The 27,352-nt window shown below is 34.1% G+C and overlaps 1 protein-coding gene across 1 annotated transcript; it reads left to right on the plus strand.

Annotated features, from left to right (window-relative positions):
- Nucleotides 1-1,824: 1,824 nt before the first annotated feature.
- On the plus strand, nucleotides 1,825-8,985 carry LOC141398052 (uncharacterized). Its single transcript, XM_073975174.1, has 5 exons — nucleotides 1,825-1,920; nucleotides 2,265-2,337; nucleotides 2,402-2,490; nucleotides 2,596-2,735; nucleotides 7,879-8,985. The coding sequence occupies exons 1-5, from the start codon at nucleotides 1,858-1,860 to the stop codon at nucleotides 7,964-7,966; spliced, it is 453 nt and encodes a 150-aa protein (XP_073831275.1). The 5' UTR covers nucleotides 1,825-1,857; the 3' UTR covers nucleotides 7,967-8,985.
- Nucleotides 8,986-27,352: the final 18,367 nt, after the last annotated feature.

Below are 27,352 nucleotides of genomic sequence, written 5' to 3' on the forward strand. Positions count from 1 at the left end.
TTTTGCTATAGCCCCACATAAGGCCCCTTATAAAGTACGCGTCATTTTAATATATTTTGAATGTATTAGACCCATTTGACCAAAGAATCGGTTGTAACTTTGTATTTTGTGTTTCCAGAGGCTAAGAAACATTTCTACCATAAAATATTTATATAGGTCCACGTGTTGATATAGCCCCCATAATACAATATCTCCCGATTTTCGATATTTTGAACGTTTTAGCCTCATTATCACACCGAGATAGCTGAAATTTTTTATTTAGTCTTCTTTAGGCGTATAAAACTTTCCCCCAGAAATTAGTAGGTATAGGTCCACGCCATCATATAGCCCCCATAGAACGGTACCTTCCGAATTTCGGTATTTTGAAGGTTGTGGCCACATTAATCCACCGAAATGGCTGAAATTTGTGGTGGAGGGTATAAAAAGTTCGGCCCGACCGAACTTAACGCTTTTCTTACTTGTTGTATATACATACGTATTTCTCGTGTTTTGCATATACATTAGGGTTACGACTTTTTTATTTTGATTTTTGGTTCGGCTTTAGGTCATAGAAAATAAAAAGATGTTTGGTTTTGTTTTTTATTATTCTTTTATTTCTCCAATATTTCGATTGTCATCGACAATGATCTTCAGGGATCTATTTCACAAATAATAAAACACATATTACAAATTGATAAACAACTAAATATAACCAAATTATTACATTTTCTTGGCGAAGATCACCTGTGCTGGTTTACGACTTTTTGATATATATTTTTTAATGATTTCCTGTAGTGAGTATGAATGAACTTTAGCCTATTAATACCTAAAATAACCTCCATTTGATTTTATTTTAAGAAAAGGTTCCGCACAACCCACTTTTTTATACCCTCAGCATTTATGCTAACGAGCAGGGACGTACGCAGGATTTGTCCAAACATCGTTTAGGTTCGAAGATAAGCCATATCGGTCCACTCCTTCAGGTACCTCCCCCACAAAAGTTCAAAAATGTTCGGAAAAATGGTTCGAACGATAACTCTTGAAGAAATCGACCGATTTGGTCCATACTTTCCACATCCTAATATACCTACCAGATATAGATCAGGTTCAAATATTTTTGTCCACTCCTTCGGGTACCTATTACACAAAATTTCGGATAAGATCACTTTAAGACCTGCGCTCGAATCACTTTGATTTTTGTTGAAGCAACTTGCATTCGCTTCCTCAATTACCACGGTGAAAGTTTTTTTCAGGGAAAAGTCCATACTTCTTGAGAAAACAGACCGAAAGATTAAAAAACCCCCTATGGCACTATATGTAGTGACTGGAGAGCTCGAACCGAATACTGCGTTCGTCCACACTTTGGATATCTAACGATGAACTCGATTTGGTTGAATTTGTGCACATTATACATCGGTCCCCTCCTTTCGGTAACTCACTCACCAATGTTCAAATGGTCAATCAAGATTTAATAGTACGGATATGTCTATACGTTTTCAACCTACCGCTAATAATCTTCCCTCGTAGTAGTGTAGACTATGAATAGAAACACACGCGTCATACATACCAACTATAATAATATAATTATCATATAATGATAATTATCATAGCGGGACAAATTATTATGATTAATCAAAGATGTCAACCTAACTAACCTAACCTAATCAGTATTAAATAAAAAACAAACAAAAAAATTTTTAAATCTTCATTAAGAATATTTGGCGAATAATTATATAAAATCCGGCTTTTAACAAAAAGTAAACATTGGGAATACCTTTGTTATTTTGCATTTTTCGCAAATAGTAGATTCGTTTATTGAGATAAAATATTTTTCTAACGATAAACAGTCTTCTTTAGATCAACAAACAAAACACTTCGATGAGGCTATTTGTGTTCATATTTGTAGTTATTGTTTCAGTTTTTAGCGAAGAATTGGAACCAGTAAGTGGGGAATTATAAAAAAGAATGGGTTTAATGGTTGAAATCCAACGAAATCGAAGTTATATCTTTATATCGATTTAAAGAAGAGTTCTTCAAAAAAAAAAAAAAAAAAAAAAAAAAAATACTAACAATTGCCATTATTATGCAAAAAGTTTGTTTTTTGAACGCCAAACAGTGATTCAAATGTTAGAATTAGAAATTCGAAAAATTTTTCATTCGAATTCATTAGAATAGCGAGTGAAATTCCTATCCCCAATAACTTCATCAATTTCAAAGAGACCTAAAACTCTCATATTTTTAAGTGTTGTTTTAATATGTTAGAATTCAAATCTTAAATTTTCCAGAATAGCTGGTGCAGTGATTCTTTTTTGGAAAATATCGTGTTCAAATGTCTTGAGGAATATAATGGAATTTTGGGTATGTTGAAAGAAATCGCAATTTACAGATGTGAGTTTTAATAATGGTTATCTATTTTCCTTAGCCGATGCCTACGATTTCATGTATCTGAGACCAGCTGCCAATGAACGAATGAAATGTTTTCGTGCTTGTTTGTTTAATGAGTGTTTATCGGTAAACCAAAAATTGTGTGTTTACAATAAAAATGTGTATATGAAAACGGCAAAATTAATTATAAAATTATTTTCGCAAAAAATAATAACATACATTTGTTTGCAGTTCAATAGCGATGGTAATTTTGCCGCGAATGTTCCCGCAACCACAGCTTTTTGGACATCTAGGCGAAATTCATCATATTTACAAATTGTGGAGGAAGCAGCCGAAAATTGTATTAACTCATTAGGGGATGAGGCAACAATGTAAGTAGATCCATAATTATTGAACATTTCTATCTTTTATGAGGTCAGTATGTACTTATGAATGCGTTCCGCCTTAGTCCATATTTACATTAGGCAATTTTTCTTGCGGCAATTGTCAGTTTGTTGGAGAGAGAGGTGAGGCATGTGGTAACCCTTTCCCTCTCAACACCCTCTCTCACCTACAAACTGACAATTGCCGCAAGGAAAATTGCCTAATGTAAATATGGACTTACTTTAGCAATTGGTGCTTTCGTTTGTTTGCCAGGGCCATATTGTAAAGATTTACAACAACTAACAATTTTACAATAACAACATCATTTTATGAGAATCAAATTGTCGATGACAATATTTAAATACTAGGGTCTTTCAAAAGTAGTTCAGAAAAATTTAATGGAAAAACAAGAGACATTTAAAATGTTATTGTTAATGGATTCGATTTTACTCTATACATAATTTGATACGTTCTTTCCTTCATATCTTTCTTATGCGACAGATTAGAAATTTATTTCTTAAACTTTGATTATTCTGGGTAGATCCTAATAAATTCCGACAATGTCACTTACACCAACTGATTGTCACTACAGCAGCCTAGAACCAGTTAGCACGAAATGGTTCTGTTGTTATTACATAATGTTTAGGTTATGTTAGGTTGAAAAGAGGGGTGATGCAGGATCACCACATGTTCGTGTGGACGTACACTTAAGCCATAAGGAGGCCTGTAGAGCAGGCCTGCTCAGACACATACAAACACATTTTGTAATTGTGTTGGTTTTGAAATACACAAATTTCAATTTTCCTTTGTCTCTCTGTATACTGTGAGAAATATCGTAACAGTTTTTTTTTTATTTTATATTTCAAAATATAGAGTAGAATAATTATTTTATTTTGACCAAATGTGACTGTTGATGTTATAATTTGTTGCAAATCAAGTTCGTGACAAACCAAAGTGCGTTGACAAACCAAACACTCTAATTTGCCGTAAAAATTTTAGGCAAATAAAAATTCGTATTCAGTATCTTCATTCATTTTTTCAGTGTACGCATATAAATTCATAGACAAATTCGAAAACAGAACCTTCCTCATTGAATGTTCAATAGAGACTGATTTTTAATTTTGAAAATATTCAAAACAAAAACAAAAGCTCTCTTTTTAAATTGTGTGTGTGAGAAAATTGACACACACCGACAGCTCAGGTGCGCACCTTGAGCAGGCCTGCTGTAGAGTTACCGACAAAAATCGGTAAAATTAAAAGGCAAAATTATGAATGAATAGTCCAAATAAAAGTTGCTTTGTGTGAGTGTCAAACCAGTTCAGACACTCTCTTATCGCTCGGATTTCCTCCTGAAGAATCGTATTATGATCCGGCAGTCGGAGGGAGATTTTCGTTTCTGGTTCCATGATATATAGACCCAGTCCGGTTCTCCCCTCTAGCACAGTCCCATCCGTAAACCCGCAGCTTCCAGCGGGAATCTGCGCTAGAGTTCCATCGACCAACGTGTCTCTGTCTGGTATTAAAACTTCACACAAAACTACTTCAGTAGTTTCAGGTATGCGGTCTGGTACTATTTGGTTTATAGATTCACCCGTTGTGACCTTTAGGATGTTTGGTGGTCTATACCGGTCCACTCGCTCATCGACTTTAGCCTTGTAGCTGCTATGGCTGCCTCATACCTTACCTGAATTTCTATTGGGTGTACAAACAAAAATGTTTCTAAAGCCCTAGTCGGTGTGGTCCTCATTGCCCCGCTAATGCTTAGGCAACATGTTCTTTGGACTTTTTGCAATATCTTCACATTACATTTGTAGTCCATGGCTGTCCACCATACCATAGATGTGTATGTTAGGATTGGTCTCATTACGCCTCTGTATAGCCAGTGTGTCTTAAAACACCCTTCTACATGTTGACCAATCTCTTTGGGCCTTGTTGGCCATTTCTTGAATGTGGTATTTTACTGTGCGGGAAATATTTATTGTCTTAATTACGATAACTGGTTCCTTGAAGTTTCCCACTTTCGTTTTCCTAGTGAATATACATATATCCGTTTTTTCGGGTTAACGTTCAGACTTCTCGGTCTGGCCCAGTTGTAATCAGGTCGTTAGTATTGAAGTACTAACGGGCTTGACCCCTTTTTGTTAGTGTTAGTACTCCCCCACGAGATGTGGTGTCAGTTAGCATCGCTTCCTACTAGTACTTCGTTACCTGTTTGCTTGATCCTTATCACTATTTGTTGCAATTCCGACGAAGGTGGTAATGTCGGGGAGTCCCCTGCTTCAATGCTGTGACTTCGGACGATGACAACTCTAGAGAACAAAGAAAGCATAAGTTTTTGTGGCATGTAATGCAGGTCCTCGGGGGGATCCAGTATTTGCGTAAAAAAGTTTATAATTTATATGGTTCAGTCCAGAAACCTTGTTTTTTATGGTCCAAGGTTCTTGGATTAAACCAACATGTGTATTGCCTTTAGTTATTTTTAGAAGGTCCCCCTGGGCTCACAGCAGTCGATTTTAAATGAGACACGCCCTTGCAGGATTTGTTCCAGTAGTTTGTCGTTAATCAATTTCTCGATCTCCGACAAATGGTCTTTGTGTAGCCTTCCAGATCCTTTGCTGGTGACGATTACTGCATAGCACAGATCGTCCCTGTAGTACCTCTTGGCTATATTGGAGTAAGTCGATGGTGGCTCCGTTCCGGTTTCCGCGTCCAACTTCCTCTTCTGGATGGTCTCAGCATTCTTTGTTGAGTCCCCGGTCATTTCAGAAGATTCCGACGTCGCGATCACCCCGCTGTTGCTCTCTCAGGTTCAGGTTCCAAGTTTCGACTCCTTCTGGTACCTCCCTCACAAAAGTTCAACATTTTCTTCAAATTTTCACAAAAGGAAGTCCTTGTGGTTTTTATTACAGTAATATATATATTTTCGAAAGAATGTTCATTTTTCCTGACATAATATCTCAAAAGCTCTAAAAATCCTAAGGTGACCAACTAAGATTGCTGGTGGGAACGATAATTTTCGATAGAAGTGACTGAGATTGGTCCAAACTTTGCACATTGTAATCCTACTCACAAACATAAATTAAGCTCGAGGATGGGCTATATCGGACAACTACTTTAAGTATCTCCGCCACAAAAGTTCAAAAATGTCGCTTATGTGTAGTTTAATGGTTGTTTGAGAATCGATTTGAAATTGCCTTTATATGCCTATAAAAAAGCCATAGAATAACCAATTCCAATGGTGGGCCCGATAATTGTCAAAAGGTGTAAGTTAAAAAGATAGAATAAGTTTCAAGATGGACTATGTCGGTACACTTTGTGCTTAAATACCTTTTAAGGCCACCCTGAATTTTTCGTTGTCCTTGCAATGTCTTTCCTATTCTGGAATAAAAAAACCTATCAAAAGCAGTTTGTTAGTTTTTGGTAAAAGTTTTCCACATCCGATGAGCAACTAAGGGTGGTTTTATACTGGTGAACCATTAAAACGGTGCCGTGACATAACTCCCAACGGAACTCCCAAAACTATTTTGGGAGTTATGTCCGTCTTGGTTTCGGGACATAAGTCCCAAAATTTTTGGGAGCTATGTCCGAATACCCTTTGCGGACATAACTCCCAATGGGAGTTACGTTCGTTTTTATACCCTCAGGATTTATGCTAACGAGGGTATATACACTTTAATACAGGCAAAATGTGCCTCATCGAAATAATGGTTTTAGACCCCAAGTATGTTTGGAGTCGATTTAGCAATGTCCGTCCTTCTGTCTGTCTGTCTGGCTGGTGCGCACGATAACTTTCGAACGGATGAACCGATTTGGTCCAAAATTTGGCTTTCGTAATATTTTGTTCAATTTTAGTTTTAGTTCGAAGATGGGTTATATCGTTCTAATCCTTCCGGTACCTTCCCCACAAAAGTTCGGAAATGTTCGGAAAATTTGTGTGCACTATAACACTTGAAGGGAGAAACCGATTAAGTCCACACTTTGCACATCGTAAAATTTCTACCAGGCTTAGATGAGGTTCCAGTTTAGGACCTGTTTTCGAATCTCTTTGATTTTTTTGTAGCAACTTGTATTCACTGCCCCGCTAACGGCGGTACATGTCTCATTAGGCGCAAGGCCATTCTTCCTGAGAAAATAGCCTGAAAGATGCAAAAAATCCTATGTCACCGTGTGTAGTGGTTGGAGCGCAAGACAGCTCTCGAACGGATCATTGTTCGCACTATAACTCTTGAAGGGAGTGACCGAATGGTCCATACTTTACACATCCTAATATATCTACCAGATATAGATCAGGTTCGAATATGGACTATGTTTGTCCACTCCTTCGGGTACCTATCACACAAAATTACGGATAAGTTCACTTTAAGACCTGCTCTCGAATCACTTTGATTTTTTTGAATCATTCTCTGCCTCAATTACGACGTCAAAAGTTTTTTCAGGGGCAAGACCATACTTCTCGAGAAAACAGCCCGAAAGGTGTAAAAAAAACCCTATGTAGTGGCTGGAGAGCACGATAACTCTCGAACTAACCCATTTGGTCCAAAATTTAGCCATCCTGATATTTTGTCATACTTTCAGTTCGATGATAGGCAATACCGGTCCATAACTTCCGGTACTCCCCCCAATTATTTAAAAAAAATGTCACTTAAATGGTATGCGCTATATCCCTTGAACAAATTTCTTCAAAACTTTGGATCTCCTAATATTTTGTCCAAATTTAGTTTATATTTTTACAAAAAGAAAGAAAGTATAGAAAGTACCGTTACCATGTATGTAAGTAACATGTTTTTTTATGTGTCCAACAAAACAGAATCAATAATTCATTTTTTATTCTTAGATATAACGGTCCCAACCTGGTAATTCAGAGTGTTTCTTCTTACTTTTAACGCTTGAGTTCACCGACTAAATTGGTCTTTTCTGTTTCACTTTGAAAGTCGGCCAGCACTTATATTTCATCAGTTATAATGACTCGTATTATCAGTTGTCAGCTATAAGGGCTTTTAGTTTTCCCATCTGTCCCTGGTTCTCTTACAATAGAACAGAAATTTGTGATGTAGACTCTGATGTTTTTCCTTCGATTTGTTGGTCCGACAAATATTTTCTTCTCTTACCTGAAGCTCCAAATTTAACTTCCTTCCTTCGTTTTAATTCCAGATGTGATCTCACCGATGCCTACATAACGTGTCTGGGTGAAAACACGCCACATGAAATAACTTTTCGAGGTGCTTTTAATTTAGACTAACTATAAATTTAATTTAATATGTAATTGTTGTATTTAATTTTTTATTTAAATTTTATAAAATGCATTAAATTAGAACAATATTTCAAACAAAATATAATTTTTAAAATTATTCAATACAAAGTTTCTTAATTGGCTAAAATATAAATTATATTTGAAATAATATAATATGAATTTAGACTAAGGTCAACTTTAGAATAATATTTTAAACGAAATTGGAATAATATTTTAAACAAAATATAATTTTTAAAATAATATAAGCCATTTTTCTGAGTGTATTTATTCAATACAAAGTTCCTTAATCGGCTAAAATATAAACACCTTAAAAGTGACTAATAAATCACAAATCAATTATTGGAGATTTAAAATTAAAAAATGACAATTGTGTTATGTTTTCTTACAAAGCCATTGGACAGTTGACAAATTTCTAAGACTAAGGTTAACTTTAGAATATTTTCTTTAAAACAAATAAGAAAAACATTATAAACAAAATATAATTTTTAAATAATATAAGCAATTTTTTTTCTGAGTGTATTTATTCAATACAAAGTTCCTTAATCGGCTAAAATATCAACACCTTAAAAAGTGACTAATAAATCACAAAACAGTTATTGGAAATTTTAAATTAAAAATGACAATTGTGTTAAGTTTTTTTACAAAGCCATTGGACAGTTGACAAATTGCTGTGTATATTCAAAACAACAAAAAATATAAAGAAAATTTCTAAGAAATTTCTGTCATTGAGAATATAATATTTTTTTCTTCAACTTTGGATAATTAATTCAACTAATACTTAAAAATATAAAATATTAAATAAATTGGATTTTAATCTACAACACTTTACAATGTTTGCCATAGTCTTCTAAAACCTTTTCCCTAGCTCTAAGAAAGTTTCAAATAATGAAATATTTTTTTATAAAAATTTTATTTGACATATAATATGAATTTAGACTAAGGTCAACTTTAGAATAATATTTTAAAAGAAATTAGAATAATATTTTAAACAAAATATAATTTTTAAAATAATATAAGATATTTTATTCTGAGTGTATTTATTCAATACAAAGTTCTTTAATCGGCTAAAATGTCAACACCTCAAAAAGTGACTAATAAATCACAAATCAGTTATTGGAGATTTAAAATTAAAAATGACAGTTGTGTTAGGTTTTTTTACAAAGCCATTGGACAGTTGACAAATTTCTGTGTATATTCAAAACAAAAGTGTATCACTCACTTAAAAAAATATATAGAGTAAATTTCGAAGAAATTTCCGTTAATCTTTTAAATTGATTCCGGCACTCGTTATTAATAACACTGTGAACCGAAATTTTGGGGGGTGGAAAATTCCTATTGGAGATGAAAGCCCTTGGTGAGTATATACAGAACCCCGAAGGACAGATTCGCCGTGAGTCGAACTTTCGCGATATGGCGTGATGAATATTTTGCTGGAGACCCTAAAAGCCATCTGGAATCACCGTTATATCTTTGTTCGCTGTTGTTTAAGCTTATATATAAGATGACATGTCTTCAGTCAAATCAAATGAGAATTTTTTTCGTAGAACATTTCGACCTTCTAACTCGCTTCCTTCAATGTCCTTTTCGTCCTTTATTTCAGGAACCGCAATAAAAGTGGCACAAGATGACATTTTTCAGCTTCGGAATATTCTACAGAAATGTGGCTCGGAAGATTTTAGGTACGGTTCCCAAAGACATAAAATCGATAAAATCTTGTTTAAGCGGTCGTTTTTCACTTTTACCCGAATCTTGCTCAGACAGCCCTATATCTATTTATTTCAATATTTTATTGTTAACCTATTGATGGGCTAGAATTCTCGGAGTCACTAAAACAGTTGGATCTCGTTTTGCTAAGCACGTTAATTTCATTATTTTTTGGAATAAAGATCCGGATATCCGAATTATAGAACCGGTTATTCTGATATTAAAATCGAATTTTTATCCGGTTTTTATGAACCGATTAACCGTATAGGTATATCATTAGAAAGCTATTAACATTGTCAATCAGATATGATTAATATGCATTAGACATTTTAAGCGGCTTTGGTGCTGTAACCAAAAAACCGTATTGTTGAACCGTTTCTTAACGTTTGTGAGGATACATTTCAGTGCGTGAAAAAAATTATTATTCTATAAAAATTATTCTATAATTCGGATATCCGGATCTTTATTCCAAAAAATAATGAAATCAACGTACTTAGCGAAACGAGATCCAACTGTTTTAGTGACTCCGAGAATTCTAGGTCATCAATAGGTTAACAATAATATATTGAAATAAATAGATATAGGGCTGTCTGAGCAAGATTCGGGTAAAAGTGAAAAACGACCGCTTAAACATGATTTTATCGATTTTATGTCTTTGGGAACCGTACCTAAAATCTTCCGAGCGACATTTTTGTAGAATATTCCGAAGCTGAAAAATGTCATCTTGTGCCACTTTTATTACGGTTCTTGAAATAAAGGACGAAAAGGACATTGAAGGAAGCGAGTTAGAAGGTCGAAATGTTCTACGAAAAAAATTCTCATTTGATTTGACTGAAGACATGTCATCTTATATATAAGCTTAAACAACAGCGAACAAAGATATAACGGTGATTCCAGATGGCTTTTAGGGTCTCCAGCAAAATATTCATCACGCCATATCGCGAAAGTTCGACTCACGGCGAATCTGTCCTTCGGGGTTCTGTATATACTCACCAAGGGCTTTCATCTCCAATAGGAATTTTCCACCCCCCAGACTTTGAGCTCCATTTTGTTGCACAGTGTAATAAGAATATAATATTATATTCTTCAACTTTGGATCATTAATGTGTGTGCCATTCCAGAACATACTTTAATTTTTTTTTAAATATTAAGACAATTGGATTTTAATCTACAACACTACTCAAGATCTGCCACAGACTTCTAAAACCTTTTTCTTAGCTTTATGAAAGTTTCAAATAAAGAAATATTTTTTTATAATATTTTTATTTGACATATAATACGAATTTAGACTAAGGACAACTTTAGAATAACACTTTAAACGATATTAGAATAATATAAAATATAGAGTAAATTTCGAAGGAATTTCCGTTAATCTTTTAAATTGATTCCGGCACTCGTTATCAATATTGAGAATATAATATTATATTCTTCAACTTTGGATCATTAATTTGTTTGCCATTCCAGAACATACTTTAAAAAATTTTAAATAATAAGACAATTCGACTTTAATCTACAACACTACTCAATGTCTGTCATAGACTTCTAAAACCTTTTTCGTGGCTCTATGAAACTTTTAAATAATGAAATATTTTTTAATAATTTTTTTTATTTAACATATAATAGGCCAAAGTTAAGTTTACAGAGCCCTTGTCTTTACTTACAACTAAAGTTAAACACATATTGTCAACATTAAATATTGATTAATGTTCTTTACATTTCTCAAACTTTGACAACTTAAAGAGTCAGCACATCTTTCTGTGCAGAAGGGAATAATTTTTTATATAAAATCAACAGGGAAATATTGAAATGTATTATTAATTTCTTAAGTGTTAAACGTTTTGTATGCAAGTTGAAATAAAAATGAAAGTAATTGGATTTATTTTATTTATCTCTTTGGTGGCGTACAGTGAAGCTCTACAAGCGGTGGGTGTAAAATTGTAACGTCTACGACTTTAAAATATTTATTTATATGTTCTTGTGATTTTTTTAGTATAAATGGTGTACAGGACCATTCCTGAGAGATACGGTTAAAAAATGTTCGGCGGAACATAATGCTGGTAAAGGTAATTTTGAATATTGCAAAAAAATAGAACTTATTTCCATTCCTGAGAGATACGGTTAAAAAATTTTCGGCGGAACATAATGTTGGTAAAGGTAATTTTAAATATTGCAAAAAAATAGAACTTATTTTGCTATAAATTTACTCTTTGCTTTGTTTTATAAAGCTGAAATCAAGAATTGAAATTTTTATAATAAATAAACATTCCGATTCTCCAATTACTATTTTTATTAATTATGCTTTGGGTTTCTTGCTCCAAACAAGATAAATAAAAAATCTCTTAATTTTAGAGGCTCTTATGGATTTTATTTTCATACGACCGGCTATGAATCAAAATTCGAAATGTTTCAGAGCTTGTATTTTTGAAGAATGTCTTTTGGTAGGTGATATTTAATGATATTAATAAATCCATAATAAAATAAATTATTTCAAAATTCATTTTTCAGTTCAATAAACGTGGTGGTTTTCTGAAAAACGTACCACGAACTACTGGCTGGCTGGCATCGAGACGAAATCCTTTTCATCGTGAAATAGCTGAAATAGCTGCTGCATATTGTGTGAAACAAATACCAAGTGATGCCAATAAGTAAGTTGATTTTTAAAATGTTGTTTTCGCAGAAAAAATGAGATTTGGAAACGCGTTTAAAATAAAAAAATATATATTTAAAGAAATAATATTCAAGAAATGTACTTAAAAATTAAATTGTTTTTTGTTTCCTTTACAGATGTGAGAGCACGGAAATTTTCTATACTTGCTTGGCCGAACGAACTCCCGTAACAATTACCTTCGAAGGAGCGCTATAAGTGGCATATGTTGCGAGCCGACTTGAACATTGTTAATTATTTTTACTAAAGTTATTGGTATAATTTATTAAACAGACTATGGGCCATTAGTATATGTTTTCTTTTGCGCAAAATAAACCAATTTGGAGTTATAAAAAATATAAGTTTCACATTAAAAGTTTATTGCAAGAAGGTCCTCCTTGAAATTTAATGATCAATTTTAAATTTAAGTTAACCATAAATCTTTTCGTAAAATCCTACAATACCCACTGTTAAACATTTTGTTTCTTCAAATTTTGAAGCAACAAAGTATGGACTTTAGCTGAAATAAATACACAACAAGTAAAATCCTAACTTTAACTAAAGAAGATTACAAGTCTTGGAGGTATGATAAAAATATATGGAGATTTCTGAGTAAAATCGGACACTTTTTCAAAATGAGGTTTTTAATTTCCTTTATTTTTTTTTGCTGTGGTGATGCTGCTTTTTCAGACTTTTTTTGACAAACGGCTCCAGAGCTATCGCACCTGGAAAAGGTCGAATTCTGTAAAAAACTATATGCTACTATTAATATTGGTCCAATTTGAAAACAATCTTTTTTTGTATGTTTTTTTGTTTTATCTGCAATTAATAAGAAAAAGAAAAAAATTGCACAGTGGGCTTGGACACAATTTTCGCGATTAAATATTTACAATCAATTTTTGACAATGATTATACTTTTTGATTTTTTTTATTAAACTATGATCAATTACAAAAAATTGTAAGTGTTATTTGGTAGTGGGATTTGAATGATTACTATTTTTTTTATTTTTTTAAAATTTATCAATATAATTTTTCCTTTATACCATTTGTTATTTTACCAAAAAAATACAAAATATTTTTTTTTAAACATTTGTTTTGCTGTTTAATTTAGAAATTTATCTTAAACATCTTAAAAACTTCGTCATTTACGATTTTGAAATTGTACCAGCATTAGTGGGTATTACTGAATGAAGTTTTTTGTGTGTCAATTACAAAAAATGGTAAGTATTACTTGGTAGTGGGATTCGAGTGATTATAATTTTTTTTTTTAATTTTTTAAAATCTGTCAATATAATTTTTCCTTTGTACCGGTGTGAAACATTTGTTATTTTACCAAAAAAATACAAAATATTTTTTTTTACATTTGTTTTGTTGTTTAATTTAGAAATTTATCTTAAGCATCTTAAAAACTTCGTCATTTTCGATTTTGAAATTGTACCAGCATTAGTGGGTATTACTGAATGAAGGTTTTTTTTTTGTGGCCGCGATAAATTTTTTCCATTTAATATTCCAAATCCAAATTCTCCTTCGTATTTAAATAATCATCTTCTGGTGAAAATATCACCTTAATATTTGATAGGTTATTAGGAACCTAATAATCTTGTCTTCGGCTGCCACCTTGGTGCAATGGTATGCCTTGCACGCTGAAAGTCGTGGGTTCTATTCTCCGGCCAGGCGGTCCGGCAACATCAAATTTTCAACATTTCCTGAGTATTTCAGCCAAGTAAAACTTCTCTACAAGTGGAGCCTTAAGACACGTCGTTCGGACTCGGTGATAAACAGTAGTTCCCATATCATTGAGCTAATATGAATCGGGGTGCACTCATTGATATGAGAGAAGTCTCGCTTGTCATGTCTGGGATGTTTTTGGAACAATTACACTGTACAACACAAAAAATAATTACAAGATAATTCGAGCAGATTATGAAAGATGACCGAAAAAAAGAAACACGTGTATCGGCGTTTTGAAAGTTTACGTCGGGAAGTAACATAAATAGTAACATAAATAGCGGAAGTTGCCACCGCCCATTTCTACAGGCTTTGAAATATTCGACATCAGATACCTTGGAATCCTTGCATTTTAGGTATAAAGTGTCTTTGGCAATATTACTGACAACAATGCGGGACATCTTTTATGAAAAAATTAAGCCCCATGCGAGTCACTAAAGGGGTCTTTTTGGTCCCTTTTTTTAAAACGTTTAAAAACTCCTTTAAAATGTGATCGTATCAGATCAAAATATTCTACAAAATTATTTGCCATAAAATTTTACTATAGGTCTCCGAATACACCAAAACTCAAAATCGTACCTAAACGCCAGGAATCTGCCAAAAGTAAAATCACGTTTTAGGGTTAATGTTGTACTTTATCTGAGTTTATTAAGTTTTGTCCCACAAAACTTCATTCTAGATAGAAGACGTTAAAGACAAAAATAATCTCCATCAAATTTCAATATAAGTCGCCGAATAAATGAAATATGTATTTGCAATATTTATCAAGAAAATATATACATCAAATTTGCCAACAAAACACCCAAATATTTTTTGAATAAATTTGTTTTGTTCTTTTTTCGAGTTGATGCATGAAAGTAACATGAAATTTAGTTCCAGACGAAAGTGTTAAAAGAAGAAATATTCTACTTAAAATGTCAATGTAAGTCCTGGCACAAACTAGATATCTGAGTAAAAAACTTTGTTAAGAAAATTACGTTACAAAATTAGATATTATATGGAGAAATTATTTGTTACACTTTTAGACTCTTAATTAAAATTTATTTCATACTGAGCCAAAATCTCCTAAAATACCTCACTTTTTGGGGGTTGGGTCAAAAGAAGAAATGTTCCAAATCAAATTTCATAATGAGTCTCTGAACCAAAGAAATGTGTAGCTATAATATTTAACATCTCCAGAAGCTTTCGCTTTTTATATATGGTTTAGGTCCATATTCTACCGTTTTTATTCACATTTTCGTTATCTGCGGTCACAAAATATATTTTATTGATGTTTTTTCATAATAAATTCTTTCAGAAGAAACTGTTTTTGAAATATCTATGGTGAATATATATAGGGAAAATATTGATAACCCAGATCGGACTTTAAAAAAATACTTATTGTAGTACTATAAACTAAAATAACGCCATCAGGATAAGTCATAGGTTCCTGATATTGTATGTAAAAATGCGGGGATTGTCTACGGCTATTGTTCAGTGAATATATATCTGACATACGAGTTCTAACATCCATGGTTTTGGCATGGTCCTAAATACTCTATTGATGGCAGCTACTCCTGCTCTGAAAATTGACTGAACATTTATTCGGCGACTTATATTGAAATTTGATGGAGATTATTTTTGTATGTAACGTCTTCTATCTAGAATGAAGTTTTGTGTGACAAAACTTAATAAACTCAGATAAAGTACAACATTAACCCTAAAACGTGATTTTACTTTTGGCAGATTCCTGACGTTTAAGTACGATTTTGAGTTTTGGTGTATTCGGAGACCTATAGTAATATTTTATGGCAAATAATTTTGTAGAATATTTTGATCTGATACGATCACATTTTAAAGGAGTTTTTAAACGTTTTAAAAAAGGGACCAAAAAGACCCCTTTAGTGACTCGCATGAGGGTTAATTTTTTTCTTAAAAAGATGTCCCGCATTGTTGTCAGTAATATTGCCAAAGACACTTTATACCTAAAATGCAAGGATTCTAAGGAATCTGATGTCGAATATTTCAAAACTTGTAGAAATGGGCGGAACTTGCCACGCCTATTTAGGTTACTTCCCGACGTAAACATTCAAAACGCCGATACACATGTCTTCTGTTTTTCGGTCCCCTTTCATAATCTGTGCGGGGTTTCTTGTAATTTTAATAAAATTTCGATTTTGTTGTACAGCGTTTAAGAGAAACAGAATTTTAAAAAGATGTGTTTAAAAAAATTGTGCACTTTCAAAGTAAACATTTCGTTTTTTTTCTGTCTCGCTTAAAGACAAGATTTTTGTGTATTTTATAAGCCAAAAAACATATATGAAGATCGGTCCGGTCCATTAGTTTTCGAGCTATAGTTGGGATTTTTTAGGACCATCAAAAACGTGGATTTATTGAAATAATATTTTTCAAAAACCTTTATAAATGCTGATTTTTTACAAAATATTTTTTCAAGGACCATCATAAATAAGGATTTTTTAAAAAAAAAATATTTTTTCAAAGACAATCTAAAACGTGGATTTTTTAAAAAAGTATTTTTCCAAGGACCATTAAAAACGTGGTTTTTTTAAAAAAAATTTTTTTTCGAGAACCATTAAAAATGTGGATTTTTTAAAAATTATTTTTGCAAACACCATCATAAATGAGATTTTTTTTTAAATATATTCCAAGGCCCGTACTTAATGCGAATGTTTTACAAAATACTTTTTCAAGGACCATCATAAACGTGTTTTCGTGTGGATTTTTTAAATATTTATATTTCAAGGATCATCATAAACGTGGATTTTTTGTAAAACCATTTTTTCAACAACCATCAAAAACATGGATTTTTTTAAAAAAATATTTTTTAAACACCAACATAAACGTAGATTTGTTTTAAAAACTATTAAACGCGGATTTTTTGAAAAATTGTTTCATGGACTAGGATAAATGCGGACTTTTTACAACATATTTTTTTCAGGACCATAATAAACGAATCAAAAGTATTTTTCAAGCACCATAAAAGTGGATTATTTTAAAAAATATTTTTTCAAGATAAATCATAAACGTGTATTATGTTAAAGAACCATCATTAACCTGGATTTTTTTTTTTAAATATTTTTTCAAGGACCATCATAAACGTGGATTTTTTTTAAAAAGAACCGTTATAAATGAGGATTTTTTTCAAAAAATATTTTTTCAACGTGGATTTAAAAAAAAAAAATCATAAAAAAAAGAACAATCATAAACTTGTTTTAGGACCAGCTTAAATGCGGATTACAAAAAAAACTTTCGACTGTGTTACAGTCCTTGCATGGGTCCAACGACATTCGCTAATTTTTTCTCTGGGTTAGCTCTGCCTTTACGTAACTCGAACTACTTTTGGGACCCCTTGAGTTACCATCTTTTGTGTGTTCATTCGTGAAAGTAGGATGAGATCTGCCTGTATGATTGCTTTGTCAGTTCCAATATCAGCCTTTTGGTAGCAGGCGCGGCATGTAGAGGGTTTTGCGCCCCGACTCAAGGTAAGTTTCTTTGCCATCGGGTATAATTCCACTGTTGAAATTATAATTATACCCTATACCACAATGTGGAAAAGGGTATTATAAGTTTGTTTTGGTAAAAATTCATGTAACACCGCGAAATATTCGTCGGAGACCCCCAATGTGGTATACCAATCTTCATATCTCGACGAGATAAAGCGATTTTGAGATGTGTGTCTGTCCGTCCGTCCGTCCGTCTGTCCATTATAAATTGTAAACACGCTCCAGGCCGCAATTATGGACCGATCGTCACGAAATGTATGGAGGTCGGGTTCAGATCAGAATAGATCCCTATTCTTATTGGTGATGATCGAGAAATATTAAGCGTGTGAAATGGACCAAAAACAAAATTTTTATCCGATTTTGTAGCGGCTCTGTATGTCGCAATTATAGTCCGATCGCCTCGAAATTTTAAATAATGTAAGATTATATGACAAAGAAGAAGCTTGCAATTTGAGATGGTGATCGGATGATGTTTGGAGGGTTAAATGGACCACAACTTTTGTGTGAAAATTGTGAAAATTTTTAATATACCGGTAATATCTTTATTCCTGGATCACACATTCCGCCCACATAAATAATATTTGGAAGGACAACTCTTTCCCTTTCAATTAATGCCAATTATGTTGATTTATGTGGTCAGATAACAGAGTTACAGCCTAATATATCGAGTGTTTTGCTTGTAATACAATCAAAAGCATACTAGAGGTCGCAATTATAGATCAATAATCACGAAATTTTGCACGAGGTAGGGGTTTAGGTCGAAGAAGATGCCTACAATTTTTGATGATGATCTGATATTATTTAGCGGGTGCAATGGACCATTACTTTTGTATGCTAAATAAAAACATTTTATTTTTGGTCCATATTTGAATCCCTGGAGGCCATATACCGGCAAAGTCGCCTATATATAAAAAATTAACTACCGATCTTTCCTCTGATGAAAATTGCAATAATATGTGTGCTTGGTAACGGTCCTACAAATTTTCTCCATCATGACAGACAAATTCCCAGTTCTTACAAATTGCGTGGAACCCTATCATATTACCTGTCCAATTGTTCAAAATTTAAGGATGTAGCAGAAATTGCTAAACAACGCCAATTTTCAAATTTAAGAATATTTTTTAAAATGTACTGCATACAATTGTTCCAAAAACATCACAGTAGGGACAAGGGAGCCTTCTCTCATATCAATGAGAGCACCCCGATTAATATCAGCTCAATGATATGTAGACAGCGGAATTTTATGCAACACCTATTTTTATAAAATTTGCATATTTTTGGCTTCTAATTAAATTCCAATCGAAATATATCACATATGCAAAAATATGCGAAATGTATAAATTATGCATATGCAAATATTATTTTTGCATATGGAAAATTTCTGTATTTCACATATATTTCACATATATTTCAATAATATCTTTCAATAATATCTTCTAAAATGTTTATGTGTACATTTTTCTGTTTGAAATTCATTTCAGACAAGTCAATAAAATAGAGAAATCTGTAACCAGAGCCACAATCTTCAAAATGTCGAAAATGGGGAGCTTTCGTTGTATCAGAGCTATATGAACGCCTAGACCTATACCGACAAATTTCAGATGGAAAATTTAATACCCCCAATGAAGACTTAATACCAAATTTTAGCCAATTCGGAGGGATATTAAGACCATAAACTTCAAAGTACAGAAAATCGGTAGGTTCTGGTTATGGGAGCTATATGAAGACGTGGACATATAACGACAAATTTCAGGTGGAAAGTTTTTTTTTCCTCCAACGAAGACTGAATACAAAATGTCAGCCACTTCAGTTTGATATTGAGGCCACAACCTTCAAAATACCGGGTATCGGGAGGTACGGTTCTATGGGGGCTATATGAAGACCTGGACCTATACCGATAAATTTCAGGTCGAAAATTGTGATGAACGAATACTTAGGGCACAAAGTCTTGCATATGGTTTAGCAAATATGTCAAAATATGCAAAAAATTAGGTCCAGACTAAATGTCTGTTCTAAAATTACCTATGGGTGGCACCATAGTACAATTGTTTGCACACCCGCCTTGCACGCTGAAGGTCGGGCGTTCGATTCCCGGCCAGCAAACATCAAATTTCCAACGATGGCAAAATACCCCTCAGTAAAGTTGGCGACATATTCTGAGTATTTCAACCAGGTACAACTTCTCTACAGGTGGTGTTTTAAGACATGCCTTTCGGACTCGGCGATAAACAGTAGGCCCATACTATTGCTGTAATATGAATCGTGGTGCACGCCCTGTCCCTTCTGTGATGTTTGTGGAACAATTATTATATTGTTATTTAAACTTAATGTGATAAGGTTGCAGACTGCAAAAATTTATTTCTTACAATGAGCTTATTTGTCCAAAAGAAACTTTGATTTGCTGAAAGCTTACTCGCAGAGTAGTGGTGTAGGGTATCGTATGGTCGGCCCTGTCCGACCATAGCCTCTGCTTACTTGTTTTTATTTATGTGTTTGAGCTAGAGCTGGCAAACTATCGTAAAGCTGTTTTTATATCAGACTCCGAAACAATTATGCCTTCAATAATTCGCGATAGATAAACCAAATAACGTGCTTTGGTGGTCGGTGTATCGGTTGTTTTTCAATAGAAATCAAAACGATAGTCGTACTGAGATTGACGCCAGTGCTGTATTAGTCTTCCCAATCTTGACCTTCCTTGATGTATTTAGCGTTTCAAGTAGCTATAAGAGGTGACTCTACTCTCGCAATAGGTGCTGATTTTTCCCAAAATGGGTTCAGCGAAAGAAGGTTGAGTCATACTCACATCAAACTCAACGTGGCCCTTGCAAGCTGTTGAAATTGATGTTTCGACGGATATCAACTCGATCCCTATTAGATTCGATGCTGATTAGTTCCACGCTCCGTGAGATTGTAGCTAATGCTGAGTCAGTCTTCCCAAACTTGACCTTCCTGGTTGAATTAGCGTTTCTAGATGATGTTGATGTTTCCAAATGGGATTCAACGAAAAGAGGTTGAGTCATATTCGCATTACACTCAACGTGGCCATTGGAGACAGTTGGAATTGAACCTCCCACCGATCTCAACTTCAACTTGGCGCAGGTCACAGGAAAGGGAAGTTTGCTGAATTGCAGATTTCTCTTTCGCTTGTGTCAAGTTGCAGCAGATTGATTGTTATCAACTTGCTTTCCCTCATTATGCATAGAACTGCAAAGATCTGCGATAAGCCCTCCTGTCCCAAGTCCCTGATTCACAGCATAATTTGAGGTTATGGGATCACTACTGACTGGATTATGGGTGACGTAGGGCAGGGACGTACGCAGGGGGGGGCACTGGGGGCCCGGGCCCCCCCGAAATGGTTTGGTCGACTACATTTTTTGAGCTACTTTAACAAATTAATACGTTTTTTATCTAAATAAAAAAAAAATAATAAAAATTATTTTTGAAAAGAAAACTTAGATTGTTCTGAATATTATGTACTAAAAATTTACTTTATGAACAAGTTGTCTACGAAATATTTAAAATTTTTTTGTTTGAATACTATTTTTGAGAAAAACTTCCAGTAAAATCTGAATTACTTCCATATCTCATGTTATTTTATAATCAAAACTAATAAAGGCTCGAGGAATTCTGTAATGAATATAAAGGTCTTGAGGCTTTAAACTCATTCGGTATTCAAAAATGACGAGTTTAGTATTGTGCGGATTGGAAGTGCATGAAATGATTATTTACTGGACTAAATGTAAGATGTATCAAGTGTTTTCCGTGGAGTATATCTCTAAAACCAATTAGAAAATTGTTTTACTACCTTAATTTTTTTATTATTTATTTAATGGAGAAAAAATTATTATTGTGCTTCATAAAGTTCTAATATCTGCTATAAGTAGCATACCCACCAGAATTTTTTCCTATCATTACAAAGTTGTAGTTGGAACGAAATTAATGCTGAAACATTGGTTAAATTGTTTTAAAATCCGCTGTAATTTCAGCCTTTAGGCTAACGATAAAAATGTACCTCATCGAAATAATGGCCTTTGACTTCTCATATGTTGCGACAAAAGCCGATTCAAATAATTGTCGTCTATTTAGCCCAGTTCGGCCGTCTGTCTGGCTCGAGCGCATAACAACTCTCAAACGGATCAAACGAACTTTAAGACATATCGGTCCACTCATTTTTTTCCACAATAACTCTCGAAGGTCCAAATCGATTTCTTCGAGACATAGATTAGGTACGGATATGGATTATATCGGTTCACTTCTTCAGGTACCTCCCACTCAAAATGTCAATATCCGATTTCACCGATACTTTGAACATCCTAAAATTACTTCCGGACGTACATATGTATATCAAGTACCAAGAAGGTCTATATGCGACAACATCTTCGGATACCTCCCTAAATTCCAACATAAGTACAATATAATGGCTGTTCGAGAATCCATTGGACATTTTGACCAACGCTACTGCTTGCGGTCTTGTTTACAGCGATATTCTATTTTTCGTGGGTCCATGTCCATGCTTCCTGACATAACGGTTCAAAAACTCTAAATCTTACCATGACCAACTAAAATGACGGCTTGACACCATAATTATCAAAAGGAATGACTTCCAAAATTAGGTCCACTTCCAAAATGGACCATTCTTTCAAGTATCTTCTCCACAAAAGTACAAAACTTTTGCGCTCTTATTGAAGCCAATTTTATGAGCTGAACATAAGCATTTATTCGCAGCGCCCACAATCGTGAAGTTTTATACCCAAATGTTTCGATATTTTTGTCGGAAAATGTATACGTCCAAAAAAGGCCATGAAATTCTGAAACACCCTGACTACACAATTTTTAGGACAAAGATTTTGGTTATGAAGTCCGTATTCGGTCTGTCTGTAGATTAAAGTCTCAACTCACACAGGCTGAGGGTATATCTACGTCGGCAAATCCGACTGATATTAAAAAGTATCAGTTTTCGAGAAAACAAAAGATATGAATTTTCATAAGTATGCATCCACTGTGCCGACAGAAGTCATAGTCCTTGGAAAGTTTTAAATGTCATCGAGTTCATAAACATCTAATCGTACAATTAAGATTGAAAAAAGACGGAATAACAACCATTCGGATATCAGTTGATGCAGTTTTTCGGCTTAACCTATTTTGCCAGGACTTAGCTAAAAGTTTGCCGAGACCTAATGTGGATTTCGTAGTCTCAAACAGTGCTGCGAGTAGAATTCGGAGTCTATGAGTCGTAGTTGGTATCGCCCGACTCCTGTTTTTTCCAGAACCTGCAAGAATCTACACATTTTTACTACTAAAAATGTGTAGAATCTTGCAGTATTGGAACAGACCATAAATGTATTTTTCTGAATTTTTTGTTGTCTTGCATGGACTCTATCACTTCTGGTAAAATAGTAAAATTTTGGTGTTTTTATGACAAAAAAGAATATTATTTTTTACAATAGTTCGGTACAAGTCCAATTTGCACTCGCGGATTCGAGTTATTCTTTTGGTGGAGTTATTTATTTCAATTAATTATTGGTATACAAATAATATTAATAGGGTTTTTAGATAGATCTTCTTATCAGAATCAGTCCTTGCGTTAAAAATGTGTTCAATTGATAACTTAATAAGGCAAAAATAAGACAAAACTTTTTTAATAGGACTGAAGTTAATGTGTGATGTATGGATATGTACTTTAAAGAAGAAGATATACTGAAAATCTTTGAAATAGAATCGAAAATGGCAAAAAAATGCTACTGTGGTTAAAAATTCTGGGATACATTAAAACGTAAACCTACATGGGTAATATTCATTTGAAAGATTTTTAGTTATTGCGTCAATTCTGTTGGAGAATTTGGTTAAAAACTTCGAAATACCAGGCGGAATTTTTGTATGGGGACTATACTGAACGTGTTCTGATATGGTTCATTTCAATTCTAAACATCCAAAGACTAATTTATTATAATCTGTTCCAAATTTTAAAGTTATATCTAAAATATTAAACTCTCTCTATTGAAATATATACTTTGTGTCAATATTTCATATAAAATCAACAAAAAACCCTTTAAAATAGCTTTATGCAACGCAACACAACATTTTTTAATTTCATAATTTTTGGTCAAGGTGGGCCCCCCCGAAATAAAATCCTGCGTACGTCCCTGACGTAGGGGATGGAAGATACCAAAGAACTGTCCTGACCGGCTTTAACATGACAAAGTCCAGGATTTATCTTGGTCCCTCTTTCATCTCAAGTGGACACTGACCTCCCCGTAGTATCACCTGGGGAGCTGCCTTTAACACCCGTTAAAGGAAGTGAGCTGACATGTGCCGCGCGTTCACACATTAGAACGTTAAAAACTTGGGTTTGGGCGTCGGGTTAGTAACCCTCCCTTAGAAAAAGCAGCCTACTATGAAAAAACGAAAAAAACTGGCTGGATTAACTAAAAGAGTTCCATCTTCAATTGTGTCCTACCTCAGGAGACTGGATCTATAGATTTTGACCGACGGACAATCTTTCTGGGTTTGTGATAGCCCTAGTTTCATAAAGCTTGTATATTCCTTTGATACACTGTGCAACACGAAAATTATTAACCATATTCTGACACCGCAGTGTGATAGATGACTAAAAATGAGAAGACACGTGTCTCGCCGTTTTCCCCTATCTCATCAACTTTCGCGGTTATAGGCCTCCAAAGGTTTGAGGCTTTGATGTAGAAAGGTTCATTTAGTCAGGACTTTATCTTCCAAACCGTTAGGAAATTTGAATTTATCTCGGAGGCAAAGTTGTAGCTCTTGTCTTAAAGAACAAAAACTGTGAACATATATAATCCATCAAGCTTCATCTTCAAGGTCAAAATCGCAATGGTCAAATTTCTTTTAAAAATTTTCTCAAGTTTTGTTATACAGCTTTCAAACCGATCAACATTGGAGTAAACAACAAATTAGAAAAATGTACCTTAGATCTTAGTAAACAACTTTCTAGAACATACGAACTCTGTAGAAACGGATCTTAATGGTCAAAATAGCAAAACAATTGCGATTTTTATCCTCTTTTCTAGTATTCCGCTCCATAGATATTACACCGTTCAAAATTCAAGAAAACAATCAACCACAATAGTGTAGCAAAGGCACCAATAAACAACTTTCTGGAACATGCGAAATGTCTATGAACGGTTCTTAATGGTAAAAATAGCAAAAATCTTTTGAAAATATCAAATTTTTATAATTTTTTCTTGGACTCTGGTCCAAAGATACGCAACCGCCCAAAAATTAAGGATACCGTCAACCACAAAAATGTACCTAAGATTTCAATAAACAACTTTTTTGAAGATATGAAGATTCTAGGAATGATTCTTAGGGCTGAAATTCACGCACAATTAAATTTTTTTAACATTCCCCCTGCCCAGGTTTGGAAATAACAAACTGTTAGAAACTCAAGGAAATTTGAAAGGTTTGTTATTTACGGACCTGAACAGGAAAGAATGACATAAAATAATCGAATTTTGAGCTTGAAGAATCGTTCCTAGAATCTTCATTTGTTCTAGAAACTTGTTTGTTGAAATCTAGGGTACATTTTTATACCCTCAGCCTTTAGGCTAAGGAGGGTATATACATTTTGATACGATGAAAATGTGCCTCATCGAAATAATGGTTTTAGACCCCAAGTATGTTTGGACCAAATGTGTTTCAGACAATTTGGAGTCGATCTAGCCATGTCCGTCCGTCTGTCTGTCTGTCTGTCTGTCCTGCTGGCTGGAGCGCACGATAACTCTCGAACGGATGAACCGATTCGGTTCAAATTTTGGCTTTCGTAATATGTTGTCCAAACTTAGTTTAAGTTCGAAGATGAGCTACATCGGTCCACTCCTTCCGGTACCTCCCTCACAAAAGTTCAAAAATGTTCGGAAAGTTTGTGCGCACGATAACTCTTGAAGGGAGTGACCGATTTGGTCCATACTTTGTATAGCGTAAACTTTCTACCAGAGTAATATGAAGTTTCAATATGGTCTCAATAGGTCCACTCCTTCGGGTACCTCCCACACAAAATTTTGGAAAAGTTCAGTTTAGGGCCATCTCTCGAATCGCTTTGATTTTTGTTTTAGCAGCTTGTATTCACTGCCCTCCATACGACAGTACAAGCTTCATCAGGACAAGTCCATACTTCCTGAGAAAATAGCATGGAAGTTGCAAAAAACCCCTATGACACCGTGTGAGGTGGTTGGAGCGTAAAATAACTCTCGTACGGATCTGCCGATTCGGTCCAAAATATGGCCCTAGTAATATTTTGTCCAAACATAGTTTAAGTTTGAAGATAAGCCATATCGGCCCACTCCTTCGGGTACCTCCACCACAAAAGTTCAAAAATGTTCGGACAAATTGTTCGTACGGTAACTGTTGAAGGGAGTGGCCGAATTGGTCTATACTTTACACATCCTAATATATCTACCAGATATAGATCAGGTTAAAATATGGACTATATTTGTCCACTCCATCCGGTACCTCCCACACAAAATTTCGAATAAGTTCACTTTAAGACCTTATATCGGATCACTTTGATTTTTGTTGAAGCAACTTTCATTCGCTGCCTCAATTACGATGGTAAAAGTTTTTTTAGGGGCGAGTCCATACTTCTTGAGCAAACAGCCCCCTATGGCACCATATGTTGTGGCTGAAGATCCACTTCCATAACGGTCAATGTCGATCCATTCTTTTTAGTATCTCCTCCGCAAAACTTTTGATATTTAATCCTAATCAACATTTTTGTCGGTTCAAACGCCCCTAAATACATACGTATTTTGGGAAAAAATTGTTTCAAGATACACAGGCTGAGGGTATATCTCTGTCGGCAAATCCGACTGATACTTTTTTACTTGTTGTAGTTGATTTTATCCTTAATTTTTGGGCGGTTGCGTATCTTTGGACCAAAGTCCGAGAAAAAAGTATAAAAATTGGATATTTTCAAGAGATTTTTGCTATTTTACCACTAAGAACCGTTCATAGACATGTCGCATATTCCAGAAAGTTGTTTATTGAAGCCTTTTCTACACTATTGTGGTTGATTGTTTTCTTGAATTTTGAACGGTTTAATATCTATGGAGCAGAAGCCGAGAAAAGAGGATAAAATTCGCAATTGTTTTGCTATTTTGACCATTAAGATCCGTTTCTACAGAGTTCGTATGTTCTAGAAAGTTGTTTACTAAGATCTAAGGTACATTTTTCTAATTGGTTGTTTGCTCCAATTTTGATTGGTTTGAAAGCTGTAAACAAAACTTGAGGAAATTTTTAAAAGAAATTTGACCCTGGCGATTTTGACCTTGCAGATGAAGCTTGATGGATTATATGTGTTCACAATTTTGTTCTTTAAGACAAGAGCTACAACTTTGCCTCCGAGATAAATTCAAATTTCCTAACGGTTTGGAAGTTATATTCCTGACTAAATGACCCTTTGTACATCAAAGCATCAAACATTTGGAAGCCTATAACCGCGAAAGTTGATGAGATAGGGAAAAACGGCGAGGCACGTGTCTTCTCATTTTTGGTGTTCTATCACACTGTGGTGTCATAATATGGTTAATAAAACATGACTCAAAAAATTACACACAGTGATATTGAGGTCGTAACTACTTCTCCATAACTACGGTCACTGGAACGACTATGTTGCGTCTTCGATCCCAATGCGAGAGTCAGGATCAACATTTTCTCTGCGAGGAACAACTTTTGTCTACTTTGTTCATTAATACTATCGTTGCTTTGTTGTTGTAGGTTTGTTAGCAAAAAGACGTCCACCTCCCTGAGTTACTACAGTGTACT

The sequence above is a fragment of the Musca autumnalis genome, unplaced genomic scaffold, assembly GCF_047663935.1.
Source record: "Musca autumnalis isolate F117 unplaced genomic scaffold, ASM4766393v1 scaffold_3, whole genome shotgun sequence".
Taxonomy (NCBI): Eukaryota; Metazoa; Arthropoda; class Insecta; order Diptera; family Muscidae; genus Musca; species Musca autumnalis.